General features: G+C 40.9%; 1 protein-coding gene across 3 annotated transcripts in view; it reads left to right on the top strand.

Moving 5' to 3' along the window:
* KCNQ5 (potassium voltage-gated channel subfamily Q member 5) overlaps positions 1 to 16779 on the top strand; it is a 513730-nt gene that overhangs the window by 396923 nt on the left and 100028 nt on the right. For all 3 annotated transcript variants that reach the window (XM_070418240.1, XM_070418239.1, XM_070418238.1), the window contains exons 4-5: positions 1000 to 1175; positions 1446 to 1571. In XM_070418240.1, coding sequence (XP_070274341.1) covers positions 1000 to 1175; positions 1446 to 1571 — 302 coding nt within the window. The remainder of the gene's footprint in view (positions 1 to 999; positions 1176 to 1445; positions 1572 to 16779) is intronic.

The following is a 16779-nucleotide window of genomic DNA, read 5'->3' as shown; positions in this document are numbered from 1 at the left end:
ATTTTTTTAGTCCAAATGCCAATATGTCAAAAATTAAATATTTATTCCCATGCAACGCACAGTGTGTATAATTACATACTCTATTGTAACAAATGTAATGTTATCTGATTTGTGTTTCTAAACTTGCACATAATTGGCTGACCAGATATCAAGAGTACTTTATGCAGAGAGCTTAGAGTATTCCGCTTAGTTGAGGCCTTTGTTAAACAAAATGTAATGCTGCAGACTCCACAACATAAGGAAATTTTTTTTCCCAAAGGAGCTACAAGCTTCTTTGTCAAGAAAACAAGAGAGCCCAGCCAGCATGGCTCAGTGGTTGAGCATCAACCAATGAACCAGGAGATCACAGTTCGATTCTCCGTCAGGGCACACGCCTGGGTTGCAGGCTGGATCCCCAGTGTGGGGTGAGCAGGAGGCAGCCAATCCGTGATTCTCCCTCATCGGTGATGTTTCTATCTCTCTCTCCCTCTCTCTTCCTCTCTGAAATCAATAAAAATATTTTTTTTTTAAAAGTAAGCAAGAGACATGATTGTCCCAAGTGGCTCTTTCATGGCTGGACAGACTATGATGCCTCTGTGGCATCAACCAGGAAGCCGAGGTGTGAAGGCTGAGGAGCAAGCTCCTTCCTGCCCCGCAGGGATGCTGAGGAAACCAGGGATGTTGGGGAAAGCTGCCCACAGCTTCAAGGCTCCCGGGAACCCCAGACTTTCTGAAAGCCGTTGCCAATTTGCTGAGGGTTAAGTAGTAAGTGGTTCAAAACTGCATAGGTAGAGCATGGGATGGTGATGGGCCAGAACTACAAGGATGGGTAGTCCTGTTCTCTGCCTTCTCGCTGTCCAGGCATCGCAGAGCCCAAGTAGCGCTACGCCGTGCTGGGGTTCGAGATCTGGTTATTTGTACCTCAAACAGGTCCGAGCGAACCTTTCTGAAATGTTGTTTTTTTGGAACTAAAAATGCCTTGTCGTGCTTCTTATGGCTGTTTCAACCTGTTTCTTTCAGATACCATTGTTCTTATCGCTTCAATAGCAGTTGTTTCTGCAAAAACTCAGGGTAATATTTTTGCCACGTCCGCACTCAGAAGTCTCCGTTTCCTACAGATCCTCCGTATGGTGCGCATGGACCGAAGGGGAGGCACTTGGAAATTACTAGGTTCTGTGGTTTATGCTCACAGCAAGGTAAGATCTACTTACTGACTCATAGAACAGGATTTTTTAAACTCTTGCATTGGTTGCTGAAATATTTGATAAGCTTGTCATTAGCGAACTTAGTCATTTCAGAATTTGGCCAAAGTAATTTAGAGACACAGTATATAATGGATTGTTTAAAAATCATCATAAGTATCCAAGAAGTAGTCAAATGAATGGAATCATGCATAGATAGATTTGTTTTCCTTTTTCAAAGATTTGTTTTCCCTTCTAAAAATCTTTCATTCCTTTTTTACCTAGGAATTAATCACAGCTTGGTACATAGGATTTTTGGTTCTTATTTTTTCATCTTTCCTTGTCTACCTGGTGGAAAAGGATGCCAACAAAGAGTTTTCCACATATGCAGATGCTCTGTGGTGGGGCACAGTAAGTATAAAATTCTGTTTTTATTTATTAGATGTTGTGAAATTTTTCCCCTTTGAATATGTTGTAGTGTAATGATTCTGATGAAAATTTTCAATAAAATATTAACTCCCAAAAGAGAGTTATGTGAAAATATACTGTACTTAAAATTGTCTAAAGAGTTCCCCCCTGCCCCCTTTGGCTCAGCAAAGTTAACTTCTCTTAAAAATCATTAGTCATAATTCTTGAGTGCTAGATTGTTGCCAAAATAAAAGCATATCAATTTTAACTGTGATTAAAATGTTTATGAGCTCATTTGTTTGGTTCAGCTTTATGGAGCACAGATTTAAATTACCAAGTGCTACATTGGTTTGTCATTCATCAAAATGATGTAAAAAGTAAAGAAATAGTAGCTGAACAAAAGTTATAAAGGTGAAATCATGGCACAAAAAGTGAAAAAGAGAAGATTGGTAACCATCTGTGAGATCAGAGATTATAAACACCTAATTTCAAAACTTTCCATTCAAAAACCTACTTTCCCTTTATATTTTTACTAATGGCTAGTTTTAACCAAATCAAAGTAATCATGACTCTCATACAGAAAAAAAATAAACATGTGCTAAATATTTTAACTGGGTTTTTTTATCATTTAAGTAAGTACTAGTATTAATGATGGCACCATTAAGATGTCAAAAGCAATTCGAAGGACTACCTAAAGAACAGAAACATATCAAGATCAGGAATGAAGGTGCAAAAAGCTGTGGTACATTTACACAATGGAATATTATGTGGCCATAATAAATAAGGAACTCTTACCTTTTGTGACAGCATGGATGGACCTAGAGAGTATTATGCTAAGTGAAATAGGCCAGTCAGAGAAAGACAAGTACAATATGATTTCAATTATATGTGGAATCTAATGAACAAAATAAACTAACAAACAAAATAGAAATAGACTTATAGATACAGAAAACAGACTAACTGCTGTCTGAGGGGAATGGTTTAGGGGACTGGTTGAAAAAGGTGAAGGTGTAACCAGACAATCAATGGGTCTGTGCTGCCTGTCACTACTTGAGCCAATTAAGCAGAGACAGGGTTGAAACATTATGAGTGTTTATTCCAATACTGCCAGCAATATGGGAGAGCAGCAGGTCATCCAAAAAAAGTCTGCTCTGCACCCCACCATAAGCCAGCTGCTTATATAGGGTAAAAGGACAAAAGATTACATGGGGAAGTAACCAAAAGGTGTGCCACATGGGCAGTTAACAGATAAGTAGAGAGCTGGGGATCTTCAAAGGGATTCCAAAGGGCAGGGGGTCTTCAAAGGGCTTAGTGATATGCAAAGGCTGGGGGAGGGGGTCTTCAAAGAGCTGTTGATTCTGCGGCAAATTTGTTCATCTTCCCATGGTAATAGGCAGCTCCAAATGCGGAGGATGGGCTGCATTTTTAGGTGAGCTCCCATGTCCCATGTGGGTAACTGTCAGCCAGGTTAGAATGTGCCTTCTTTAATCAGAATAAAACAATCCCGGTTAACAGAGCATGATTAATATTTCTTACAATTCTAGCTGGTTCCCCAATGTTCTGTTTCTGCCCCTGTCAAAGGGATAAACAAGACAAAACAAAAATTATACACAGACAACAGTACGGTGATTACCAGAGGGAAAGGGGTTGGAGGGAGGTAGAAGAGGCTAAAGGGGGATAAATGGTGATGGAAGGATTCTTGACTTGGGATGGTGAACACATGATGTAACATACAGATGCCATATTACAGTATTGTACACCTGAAATCTATATAATTTTGTTAACCAATGTTAGCCTAATAAATTATTTTTATTGTTGACACTATTGCAGACGTCCCCATTTTCCCCCTTACCCACTTCCACCCAGCCCCCACCACCCCTTCCCACTGTTTTCTGCAGTGTGGTGATGGCCAGAGGGAAGGGGTGGTGGGGGCTGGGTGGAAGTGGGAATCTATGGGTTATGAATATATGTGCTTTGGCTGCTCCCTTCAGTTTCTTTCATCCAGTCCCTCACCTGTGATATGCTGTCACAAAAGGTAAGAGTTCCTTCTTTGTTACAGCTGCATAGTATCCCATTGTGTATCTGTCTCACGGCTTTTTTATTCACTCATCTGCTGATGGGCACTTGGGTTGTTTCTATATCTTGGCCATTGTAAATAATGCTGCTATGAACATAGAGGTGCATATATTCTTTTGAATTGGTGTTTCAGGATTCTTAGGATATATCCCTAGAGTGGTATTACTGGGTCAAAAAGCAGTTCCATTTTTAATTTTTTGAGGAACCTTCCTACTGTTTTCCACAGTGGCTGCACCACTTTGCATTCCCACCAACAGTGCACCACAGTGCTCTTTGCTCCACATCCTTGTCAGCACTTGTTGTTTGTTGATTTATTGATGGTAACCACTCTGGCAGGTGTGAGATGATATCTCATTGTGATTTTAATTTGCATCTGTCTCATGATTAGTGATGTTAAGCATGTTTTTCATATGTCTATTGGCCATCTGTATGTCCTCTTAAATGAATGTACAAATAAAGGCAAATCTGGCTTCTTTGAACAGTGTGAGAGAAAAGTCAATTAAACTACCACTAGACATAATTCATTTCCATGTCTATAGACAAGAATTATTTTGCATTGCTACCAATTATCTACAATCTGCAGAGCTGTAAAATAACTCAAAGGCCATGCAAGGTACAGAGCCCCATAAAATCACAATTCAATAACCTGGAAGGGGTACTCTAAACAATGCATAGTTTTCCATTGAAGCAAAATTTCCCTGCATTGTAAAGAATTTAAAAAACAGTCATTGACTAGAAAAGGCCTTAGAGGTCACATAATCTTATCACCTATTGAGGAATGTAAGGCCAACACGACTTATTGCCTTATATTTTATAACTAGTAATGGCCAGGGCAACACTAACTCCCAAGGCCCTCTTTCTATGAAACTATTGACATTAACTAGATCTGAGTCAGAAAAAGGTTATCAAATTCAATGTTTGCAAATATGTTGATATTGCTATGCATTTGATAAATGTACTGCCTAAAAGGAAAAATAAATAAATGAATAAAATAAAAAAAATAGTCATTGAAACATGTTCCATTAATAAGAATGTCACAGGATAAAGAAGTGCTTTATTCAATTCATAAACTATATCCTTTTTATTTTATTCCTTAAGACATTCCAACAGAGTATTATGTGAAAATATACAGCATTTATAATTTTTTATTTAAAGAGTCTCTCCATCTCTTTGGTCTAACAACGTTAAGTTCTCTTATAACTTTGGCTAGATCGTTGCCAAAATAAAACTAAATCATTTTCTTAAACTGTGATTTAAACATTGGCAAGTTGTTTGTTTTAACTTTGTGGAGCATAGGTTTATTGCCAGTTGTTGCATTGTTCCCCAAAACCACATTACCAGGAACCAGAACTTTTGTCAAGAACAAAGGAAATTTGTCAGGGCTTATATTAAGCAGAACTTGGTATTTTTGTTGATTGTATAGCAGCAATAAAATGAGTAAGAATCAAAAATGTATTCACCTATAGATTAAGATCTTTTAAATTATCAGAGTAAATGTCTACGAGATCGCACCATTGATAACAAAGCATTCCGTTGTTGTACTAATTTGTTTCCAACACCACTTCCTCCCACGCCCACCAGCAATAATGGTCATTTAGAAAGGAGGAAAAGAGAAACCCCAAAAGAGAGAAGTCATCTGACATTCTTCAAACACTTCTTATTCAGGGGTGGGCAAAAGTAGGTTTACAGGTGTTCGTATGGAAAATAATACAATAATTAATAAATAACACAAGAATAAACTGTTTCATATGCTCACAACTGTAAACCTACTTTTGCCCACCCCTGTATGTAGAGAACGAATGAAAATCTATGACTCTTGGTGGGATAAATTGTGTAAACTGAGATAACAAAGACTTTTCTAGTTAATGAGGGGAAGAGAATTTATAAACCCAACCTTCAAAGCAATGACTTGAATTTAAGCTTAGTGTTCGCTTCTCTTTGATAATTCTAACTATTTAAACTCCCAAGGCACTCGAGTGCTCCTCTTCTCATTGGGATGCCCTTGTTGGGGAGTTCAGCTGGCAGCTCTGTCCCCTTTTTCCATTGGTCTTCCTTTCTCCCTTATTACTAACTAGAGGCCCAATGCATGAAATTCGTGCACTATGGGGGGGGAATCTCTCAGCCCGGCCTGTGCCCTCTCTCAGTCCGGGACCTCTCTCCTTACTGCCTGCCTGCTCGCTGCTACTTAGTGCTGCCATGGAGGCAGGAGAGGCTCCTGCCACCGCCGCTGCGCTCACCAGCTGTGAGCCCAGCTTCTGGCTGAGCAGCGCTCCCCTCTGGGAGCACACTGACCACCAGGGGGCAGCTCCTGTATTGAGCGTCTGCCCCCTGGTGGTCAGTGCGCATCATAGCGACCAGTCATTCTGATCATTCCACTGTAATGGTCGCTTAGGCTTTTACTATAACACTAGAGGCCCGGTGCATGAAATTCATGCATGGGAGGGGGCCCCTCAGCTTAACCTGCACTCTCTCCAATCTGGGACCTCTCGGGGGATGTCCAGCTGCCGGTTTAGGCCCGATCCCCTAACCGTCTCTGCCTGCCAACCTGATCGCCTCTAACTGCCCCCCCTGCCAGCCTGGTTGCCCCCAACTGACCGCCCCCTGCCGGCCTGGTCACTGGGAACTGCCCCACCACTAGTCTGGTCGCCCCTAACTGCCCCTCCTGCCAGCCTGGTCATCCCAAATTGACCACCCCCTGCCGACCTGGTCACCCCCAACTGCCCCCCTGCCAGCCTGGTCGTCCCACACAGCCTGCTGTTCGGTCATTACTGTGACAGCTTCCTGACAATTTGCATATTCCTCTATTATTAGTATAGATAGGAATTGTTGTATTGTGTTAAATAGTGTGTGGGAAACTCTTACTATATCTCTCACTTAGTCAACAGCTTGCTTCTTTTGCCAGAATAGTCTGAGCAGCAGATTTTCAAAGATCATATCTGTGACTTTGGGGAAGGTGAGGGGAGCAACATATTTTCATCAATTTGCATTTCAATAGTGTTATTTTGACTGAAGTTTAACCTGTACTTAACAGGCTTCTTGAATGGCTGAATATGTCTCTCTTTTTTTTTTCGAGAAAAAAATCTAGTCTTGAATATAAGAATAAAAATCTTCTAAGACATTAAGTTTATAGGAGTAAAATGGCCTTTTTGGTTCACAGTGGTTTGTTGATATTAACTGACTCATTAATGAAATTGTCTAAAGCCTAAAATAATAAGCAAACAGTGGGCTTATTATTACTATTCATTATAAGAATATGTACATCTTCAGTGTAAAATAAAAATAAATTTAGAATACTATACTTTCCATTATGTGTTAATCAAGACATTAAGGAATATATAGCTGGATACTTTTTAGTTAAAATTGTCTGCGTTGCACATAACAGACACCTTGCTAACTATGGAAGAATCCAGAATAAATAGGGAAATGAACGCGTCTTAAATGGAGTGTTTCTAAGTAAGTGTTTCTAGGCTTGCTGGGGGGAAAAAGGAAATTTCCTTTATTAAAAAAGCCCAAAGTATCAACATTAAATATCAACATGCAATTTGTGGCCCAGGGTAACAGTATCCCAGTGAATTCTAAATATCAGCTACTAAACTTCTTTCATTAAGAAGATGCTGAGAGCTATTTCCAAGAGCAACTTTTAGAGAAATACAATGGCGTGATCAGCACTGCTTAAAGCCAACAGAAATTCAAAGAAGTTTGTTCTCTGAAAACAATTCTGTGCTAGTGAATAATGGTACTTATTAGCTCATTGAGTAAGTGGGATAACCAATAAAAAAAGAGCCCAATACTAACAGCACAGCAAGTTCCCAGTCAAAAATGGTGGCTACTGTTGATGTACCAGGGGTCCTCAAACTTTTTAAACAGGGGGCCAGTTCACTGTCCCTCAGACCATTGGAGGGCCGGACTATAGTTTTAAAAAAAACTATGAACAAATTCCTATGCACACTGCACATATCTTATTTTGAAGTAAAAAAACAAAACAGGAACAAATACAATATTTGCATTTGCATGTGGCCCGCGGGCCGTAGTTTGAGGACCCCTAAACATTGCTGTCCTGGATGTTAGGACCTTTATAACCAAAGGAACAAACAAAGCTATATGCTTCATGGCGGACCCAGAGCTTAAGCAGAGAAGCTGGGGTTGGGGGTTGAGACAGAAAGATGTTCTGGGCTCTGAAGTGGTAATTGATGGGTGTTGATGACAAAGGAAGCGGAGGAGGGGTGAGTGAAGTAAACCTAGTGGCTGAGATAGAGCCAGCTCCTAGAAGAAGGAGCTTCTGATTGCTGGGCAGAGCTCCATTTAATGTTATTTCCTGTTATTTTCTTTCTCTTTAGTTACTGTAGATTTATCCTGAAATAAACTTATAACGGTTTTTATTGCAGTTATTTTTTGTTATCTTTTTTCCTGTTATTATTTTTCTCCTCTTGATTTGCTTTAGATTTGTTCTGAAATAACTAAAGATCAGGTTTTCCTGAAGTAATTTTTTCTTGTAATAACCTGGTAAAGACCAGCTGATCCTCTTTCTATTTACTGCTATTCCTATGATGAAGATACTGTTTGGGATTTTTTTTTTAATAAAATAAGTGCAGTAGCATATAGTATAAATATACTCTTGAGTAGCATCTGAATATAACCTCCACCTTGAAATTATTACGTTAGGCATATAGAAGAATTCGATATCAGCCAGAGTTAGTCCTATAATACATGCTGAATATCGTAACAATCTGTCTCAAAGCAAACAATATGGAAGGCTCTGTGTATAATATAGTATACTGTGTACTCAACCGGTCGTACCACCTACAAAATCTAAGAATAAGAAATGGTACAGATTTGTGGAATGAACAAAAATACCTTTTCGCTTGTTAATACCAGTTATAATTCTGAGAATCAACCCTCCTTACATTGGGTTTCCCAGGACAAAGTGTTTTCTGCAACTTTTATGAGCTATTGTTTTCTGACTCAGCGCTGGTACATTAAATAAAAGTTAACAAAAGTTTCCTACCACCAATGCATTACCTGATGGTATCAAAGCCTTACTTGGCCGTGAGATAACCAACACACCAATTCTAACTGTTCAAGAATATTGCTAACCACCAAGTAAATACTGAAACATACATACCCCAGCCACTACCCACCAGAGCACCCTGGCTGTTAGGAGCATCGACAAGTCCCAGGCCTACCTAATGGCATGCACTTATGAAGTACATTGGTCATAAGCCTCTTTGGAGAAGTCTTTCCTGAGAACTCTGTTCCTTTTTTAATGTCATCTCATACATGGCTCTGGACACTTTTGCTCAGTATTATTCCATAACTATTGAGCACATGCTATATAGAAAATGACAAAGTAATAGTCAGGAGACCTGGGTTCCAGCCCCATTGTTAGGATTTAGTGAAGGTGTGATACTAAGCAATCATTTAATATCTCCATAAAATGGCTATTATGATGTTACACAAACATGAAGTTGCTGTGTGTGTGTTAAATCGGGGCATGTAAATGTGCTTTATCGAGCACTGGACAAATGTTAGTCACTCCTGTTGTTACATATTTGACCACAAGCCTGGTAGGAAAATATAGAATGCTAATGCCCTGAGCTACCTGCCGCAGCAGAACCCAAATTATATGATGCCACCACCACAGAAGCTTCTGATGTTTAAAGATTGAAAACCGAAGGGGGTGCACCAAGAAAGCATAAAAGATGCGGAGACAAAAAAACATGACAGAAATGGAGGATATGGAGCTAAGAATCGCAATTTTGAGGGCTTGCCATAAATTTGTGCAGAACCTCACGAAAACTAATGAGACCCTCGATGCTACGATAAAGAAATTAGAAAGTAAGCATACACGGACTGAAATAAAGAATATTATACCCAATAGCAGACCAGAGGAGTACAATAATCAAACCAAAGATTCGACAAAAAACACCCAATTGGAAAAGCAAAATGAAAAAAGAATCCGAAAGTGTGAAGATAGTGTAAGGAGCCTCTGGGACAGCTTTAAGCGGTCTAATATCAGAGTCATTGGAGTGCCAGAAGATGAGAGACAGCAAGATATTGAAAACCTATTTCAAGAAATAATGGCAGAAAACTTCCCCCACCTGGTGAAAGAAATGGACTTACAGGTCCAAGAAGCGCAGAGAACCCCAAACAAAAGGAATCCAAAGAGGACCACACCAAGACACATCATCATTAAAATGCCAAGAGCAAAAGACAAAGAGAAAATCTTAAAAGCAGCAAGAGAAAGAGGCTCAATTACCTACAAGGGAGTACCCATACGACTGTCAGCTGATTTCTCAACAGAAACTTTGCAGGCCAGAAGGGAATGGCAAGAAATTTTCAAAGTGCTGAATACCAAGAACCTACAACCAAGATTACTTTATCCAGCAAAGCTATCATTCAGAATTGAAGGTCAGATAAAGAGCTTCACAGATAAGGAAAAGCTAAAGGAGTTCATCACCGCCAAACCAGTATTATATGAAATGCTGAAAGGTATCCTTTAAGAAGAGGAAGAAGAAGAAAAAGGTAAAGATACAAATTATGAACAACAAACATGCATCTATCAACAAATGAATCTAAGAATCAAGTGAATAAATAACCTGATGTACAGAATGAACTGGTGATTATAATAGAATCAGGGACATAGAAAGGGAATAGACTGACTATTCTTGGGGGAAAAAGGGGTGTGGGAGATGCGGGAAGTGACTGGACAAAAATCATGCACCTATGGATGAACACAGTGGGTGGGGAGTGAGGGTGGAGGGTGGGGTGGGAGCTGGAAGGAGGGGAGTTATGGGGGGAAAAAAGAGGAACAAATGTAATAATCTGAACAATAAAGATTTAATTAAAAAAAAAAAAAAAAAAAAAAAGATTGAAAACCTTTCCGATCTACTAGTTCAAGGTGACCAAATTTCAAAATTAACTGCACAGGTTCTGTGTACCCACTACCTGAAACCAGGTACTCAGGAGGTGACCCAAGGAAATGAGGAGAGGGGAAGGAGAAAAAGGAGAGAAGGGGAACGGTGGGGAGGAGAGAAGAGAAGGGAAGGGAGAAAAATTGTCGACAAACTGCCAATGATAATCATCCTCCCTTAAAGGACCCCCTTGTGGAGAAATTATACTGTGCTATGGAAATCTACAACTAGTATATTCTTAACTTGCTCACATGAATGAATTAGCTATAAACTAGTATTCTTAATTGTATCTTCCAAATCAGACCAATAAATTTTTGTTGATTTGTTGCTTGAAGGAAAGAAGAAAGGATTTATAACTCATGGTCTGGAATTAATTCTGCTATTTAAAAAACAACAACAAACAACTAGCCTAACTGATGTCTAAATTATAATCTGGCCATAGCTTATGCCATCCCATTTTTTAAAATCAGAATTTGCATTTATTTTGTAGTGTTATTCCTAAGGAAGAATTCTTGATTGCTAAACACACTAAGTACTCCCAATGCACCTCAGGCTTTGCTAATGCAAATACACCTTTATGCCAATATTTGCAACCCACAGATTTTTCAGAAAATATCCTTTCTCACCTGGGTGACTGCAGTTGAGCATATGGAATATGAGGGCAAACATTTATCTGAGCTCTTCCTACCTGCCAAGTCACCTTCACATAAATAGTCCACCTGGGGGGGCAGCACCGACTGCCAGCCTTCCTGAGGCTGACGGGATGGAGCAGGGGCTGACATCGCTTCCTTTCAGGCCCCCAGCTGCCCCATCAGGCACAGCCTGAGGACACATCTGCCAGCCTCACCTCAGGCCATACAGGCTGGTTGGTGAATGGCCTCCTCTCCCGTAATCAAAGTATTACTCTGACTGAAACTGCACTACAAAGATACTGGAAATGTTTTAAATGTATCTTTTAATTTTTAAAAGTAAATTCAAAATTTTCATGACCGTTTCTAATGATATTGTAAGCACCATGGTCAAAAGTCAATGAGCAGCCCTGGCTGTTCAGTGGTTAGAGTGCCAGCCTGCCCACCAAAGGGTTGCAGGTCCAATCCCCAGCCCTGGTTGGGGCAAATGAGGGAGCCAGTCCATGAGTCAATCTCTCTCTCTCTCTACCCCCTCCCTCCCTCTCTCTTCCATTCTCTCTAAAAATCAATGGAAAATATATCCTCCCATGAGGATTAGCAACAACAACAAAAGTCAGTGAGCAGTGTATAAAAAGATATACCACTATTAAAAGTTGGAATTTATTTCTATCATCTCCCCTTGCCTGGAACAATAATGTGATTAATCTGTCATTTGTTTGGAGTATGTTATTTCTTTATTTAGCTTATTAAGAAACATTATCCTGTGTAGCATTGGCTAGCAAATTTATTATAATTCCCACGGCAAACCTATGCTAAATAAATAACTGGCAAAGAAAACAAAATGTCAGTGAGTAGGAATCAATAATAAGTGCATAAATAAATACAGGAATAAATCTTTGAAATGTAATCTATCTAGCATATGTTAGCTAGCATATCTCTTATAAACCCTGGAAGTAGATCAAAAATGGAATTATGCCCAATATAGTGGATTTCCTCCAAGTGTGATTTTCTGCAATCCCCTGAAGTTCACGTACACCGCCTCCCAAGTTTCCCTTGAAACAAGCTGCTGTTCCAGGAGCTCCCTGAAGAGCTGGTGCCTTCGGGGTCCTGTGCAAGCCCACCTTCCTCTGACTTTAGGTCCACGCGAAAGGAATCATTACTGGGCCCAGCCACTGACAGATTCACAAGTTTTCGGGGAGACAAACATGGGTCTATTGTTCGGCATAAGGATAGGAGAATAAGCATCAAAGGGGCCTCTACTGTCCAGTCCATGGGCAGAGGACACGCTGATAACCATTAGCAGAGCCTTCCAAGTGCTAGGATAAGAAACATAATGTAGTTGTACTATCCCAAGGAGACGCACTTGTACTTCAAGGACAGCTTGACCTGAAAGTCCAGAAAATGAGTGAACACCTATGCAAGCCTCATCTGAGGATGGTTTTACCGAATGCAGCCAGGCATTGCCTTAGAGAGACAGCAGCTACATGGAATGGACAGGCCAGCATGAATTTATTGAGAAGGCTCACATCTTTTTATTGTACGTTTATCTTAGAAATGTCCTAATTACATGTCGGCTGCTATCTCTCCATTCACACCAGAAAGCTCAGTAGTCCCCTTTTAGCCACAGGAAGTGAAATGATACGCCCAGGAAACCCCTCACCAACCCCCTCCCTGGCTAAGAGAGAGACAAACTGCCACTCTGTTGGCAGCTCCTTCTCAAACCTAGCCTGGCAATAAAAGGCCCCTGTGTTTTCAACCAAGCAACACCCAAGAGATGTTGAAATTGGAGTGACTTTGAAATCGGAGTGGAGGAAGTTGCTGTGGCCAAGCTGCTGGTCATTCCAGTCTCCTGCACGTGATGAGACGTGATCATCCAGAAATCTGAACCAGAGTGCAGAGAAGGTGGGCAGAGTCTTTGCTGCCCCCAGAGGGACTCCAGCGTGCTGCTCTCAGAGTTCACAACACTCTCTTCTCCCGCACAAACCACCCTGTAAGACTGAGGGCAACGCTCTGGGAATGAGAGAGCAGGCATTCCTCTACTCAGAAAGCAACACTGAGCACGTCATCACTTGGCCATGTCTCATTCTTCCGAGCTAGAGGCAGTGGTTTAAAACCCACTCTCTAAGCACTGGGCCCAGGAGAATAATGCAAATGTATTATGAGAATGTAAAGCAAACCGTGAAATGTGACGTTATTGCTGTGACCAAACTATGAAATTTCTCCTTCAGTTTATTACAATTAATAAACGGCTGTAAAAGGATTAAGGTATTTTGTAGGAAAAATGCAGTAGATTAAAATCTTTCCCATAGATTGAAGATTGGGAACCTGTAATAAAATTGAGCCAGATATTTTTTCTGCAAACCCAAGGAATCCCTTGGAGAGCCCCCTACTGATACTGTGGGTGGCATTTTACTAACTTGGTCACTGGGTTCCACTACAAAGTCCCTCTCTTCAACCTTGGATGGCCTTCCTCTGCTTCTGGTTGATTTGTACTTGATGCCTCTCACACCCTCACAGCCCAAGTCTTTTCCTCTGTTACATGCCTTTTCCTCCCCACAGATAATCCAGTCATCTCCTTCACTGGAACTGAAGGGAACTGACTAGAACCTTCTCAGTCCTGCCTTCCACTCCCACTGTGCCCATCCACATTCCCTCCCCAGTGTGTAATAGGTGTCTTTCACACTGCCAAGGCTAACCCTTCCAACTGTACCCTTGATTCTTTTTCCTCTGCCTCCTTGGGTACCTTACCCCATCATAAAACCATCACCCCTTCCCCGCTCAGTCTCATCCTCTCTGCATACAGGTGCACATACATCCTGGAAAGCCCCTCCTCAAGTCAGGGAGTTCTCGCCCGCCCTCCATTTGTCACCAATATTCTTGAAAGGATTCTTCATTGATTTACTAAATATTCATTGAGCTCCTTCTACTTTGTGGCAAGCATTGTGTTAGATATTAGGGAGATAGCAAAGAGTAAAGACATGATTCCTCCTTCCAGTAAAGGAAATAAGAGCCCTTCCACCAAAGAAAAATACAGTGAACTACCACTAATGCCAAGTGGTCTTAAGAAACAAGGATCTGAAATTGAGATGAACACAGATTCCATGATAGACGAAGTGGGTAGAGAAGGCCTCTCTGATGTTGGGGGTCTTTTGGAGAAGATCTGAAGGATGAGAAAGAACCTGGGAAAGAGTGGGGAGAAGAGCAATTCTGGCTGAGGGAATAGGATGTGCAGAGGCCCTGAGGCAGAAATACACTGGCCTGTTTGAGCATCTGAAAGGATGCTGTGATTAAAGAGTAGTGAGCAAGGGGGAAATCAGGATGTTCTTGCGGAGGTAGGCAGAGACCTGATCATGTAGGCCATAGTTAGGAGCTTAGAATTTATTCTGAATTCAATAAGTAGCCATTGAAGGGTTTTTAGAAAAAAAAAACAAGAAAATGATACCCCTTGCAAGTGTGTGGAGAAGGAATTAGAAAGAGGCAAGAGCAAAGACAGAGCAATTAAGAGGCTGCAGTAGCAGCCTGCTCTACTGTGGTGGCAGTGAAGACAGAGTGAAGGGCATGAGTATGCAATATCTTTGGGACATAGAAACAATGGGTCTTGCTGACATATTCAGTAAGAGGAGTGAGGGAAGGAGCAATTAGGATGACTCTGAGGCTTCTGACATGAGCAACTGGGTAAATGGTGGTGCTCTGAATTAGGATGAAAGGGGAAACATTTGGGGAGTAATGGGTTGGAAAGAAAGAAGAGTTCTTTTAAACATGCTAAGTTTAAATGACTGTGCAACATCCAAATAGAAAAAAAAATCAAGTGCAGATTTGTGAACCTGGAGTTCAGAAGAGGGGTCTGGCCTGGAAGTATAAATTTGGTGTGTTCAGTGTTAACATAGTATTTAAATCCATGAGAGCATTTAAGATCACCTGGGAATGGGAGAGGAGGGTATGAAAGATAAAGGAAAGTTAGAGGAAAATATAATTTTAAAAAACAGAAAAAGACCCAGAAACAACCCTCAAGAATCCAAAATTCAAGGTTGACTAAATTAGGGGGAGCCACGTAAGAGGAGCCACCAAAGATAAAAAGGGAAAACCAAAGACGTGAGGAGAGGAGAGAGAGTCTAGGAAGGGGTGGTCAGCTGAATGGAATGCTTCTGAAAAGTCTGGCATCGTGGAGTTTACCTCCCTCTATTGTTTCTGCCTCTAAAAATGTTAACCCTCCTTCAAAGCCCAGGAAGATGACGTGACCACAGCAACCACTTAGTTAAAAATCACTAGTCTATCTCTGTATCAATATCTTTTCTCAGTCCTCATTCTCCTTGTTATCTATGAGCCTGTGACATCAGGGATCACCTGGTCCTTTGTGAAACTCTTCTCCATTAAGTTTACATTTCTATTACTCCCTTTTAGTTCTCTTGTTTTTTTAAAAAAAATTCTTTTTTGATTTTACTTTCCCTTAAATGTCTGTGTTTCCTGAAGTGTCTTTGGGCCCCTTCTTTGAATGCTTTGCAATCTCCTTTATTCACAGAACTTCACCCTGTGCCTGAATCCAAAACCGAAATCTCATGCCAACCCCAATAATCTCTCTCTCTCTCAAGACTCAAGCTTTCTATCTCAATTTCCTGCTCAACATTTCTAGATCAGCATCACACTGACATTTTTAAAACCCTTTCTTGCAAAACCAAACTCTTCACCTTTGCTCCAAAGCTTTCTCTTCCTCATTATTATATTTTTATTTGTGGTACAACCATCTTCCCCTTGAAATTGTCAAGCCCTTGTTCACTTAGTCTTCCCCTTCATCCCAGGCAGTCAATAAATGTATTCCTATTGAACTTCCTAAACACATCTCTTCCTCCTCCACTCCCATAGAGTCCCACTGCCACTGTTCCAGTCCCCTTGCCCTTCATTCTGCCAGATCTTGCAGAACCGCATAGGCACTGGAGAGGAGCTGAGACTGTTCTAAGGGACATGGGAAGCCTCTAGGCCAGCCGTGGGCAAACTACGGCCCGTTTGAAATGAATAAAACTAGGGAAAAAAAAAGACCGTACCCTTTTATGTAATGATGTTTACTTTGAATTTATATTAGTTCACACAAACACTCCATCCATGCTTTTGTTCCGGCCCTCCGGTCCAGTTTAAGAACCCATTGTGGCCCTCGAGTCAAAAAGTTTGCCCACCCCTGCTCTAGGCAGTTGACCATGGGAGAGACAAAGAAACTCCCTGATCTGGTTAATCTCCCCTTTCACTAATCCTCTTCAGACCTACCTGAACAACTGAACAACTTATGCTTTCCAGAACCTACCCTATTTCTTCTCATTACTGTGCAGCTGGTCACCCTCACCCAGATCACCCTCTTTATCATTTCTGCCTCTCAAAATATTAGTCCTGTCCTGGCTAGTGTGGCTTAGTTGATTGAATGTCATCCCATGCACCAAAATGTTGCTGGTTCGATTCCCAGTCAGGGCACATGGCCAGGTTTCAGGCTCGATCCCCAGTAGGGGATATGCAGGAGACAGCCCATTGATATGTCTCTCTCACATCAATGTTTCTCTCTCTCTCCCTCTCCCTTCCTCTCTCTCTAAAACATATATATATGTTCTTTGA

This window comes from Myotis yumanensis, unplaced genomic scaffold (assembly GCF_028538775.1).
Source record: "Myotis yumanensis isolate MYYU_CA2020_CCGP unplaced genomic scaffold, mMyoYum1.0.hap1 SCAF_6, whole genome shotgun sequence".
In the NCBI taxonomy this organism is placed as follows: Eukaryota; Metazoa; Chordata; class Mammalia; order Chiroptera; family Vespertilionidae; genus Myotis; species Myotis yumanensis.
Note: the sequence above shows the minus strand (reverse complement) of the source record. Positions and strands in the feature narration are given on the sequence as shown.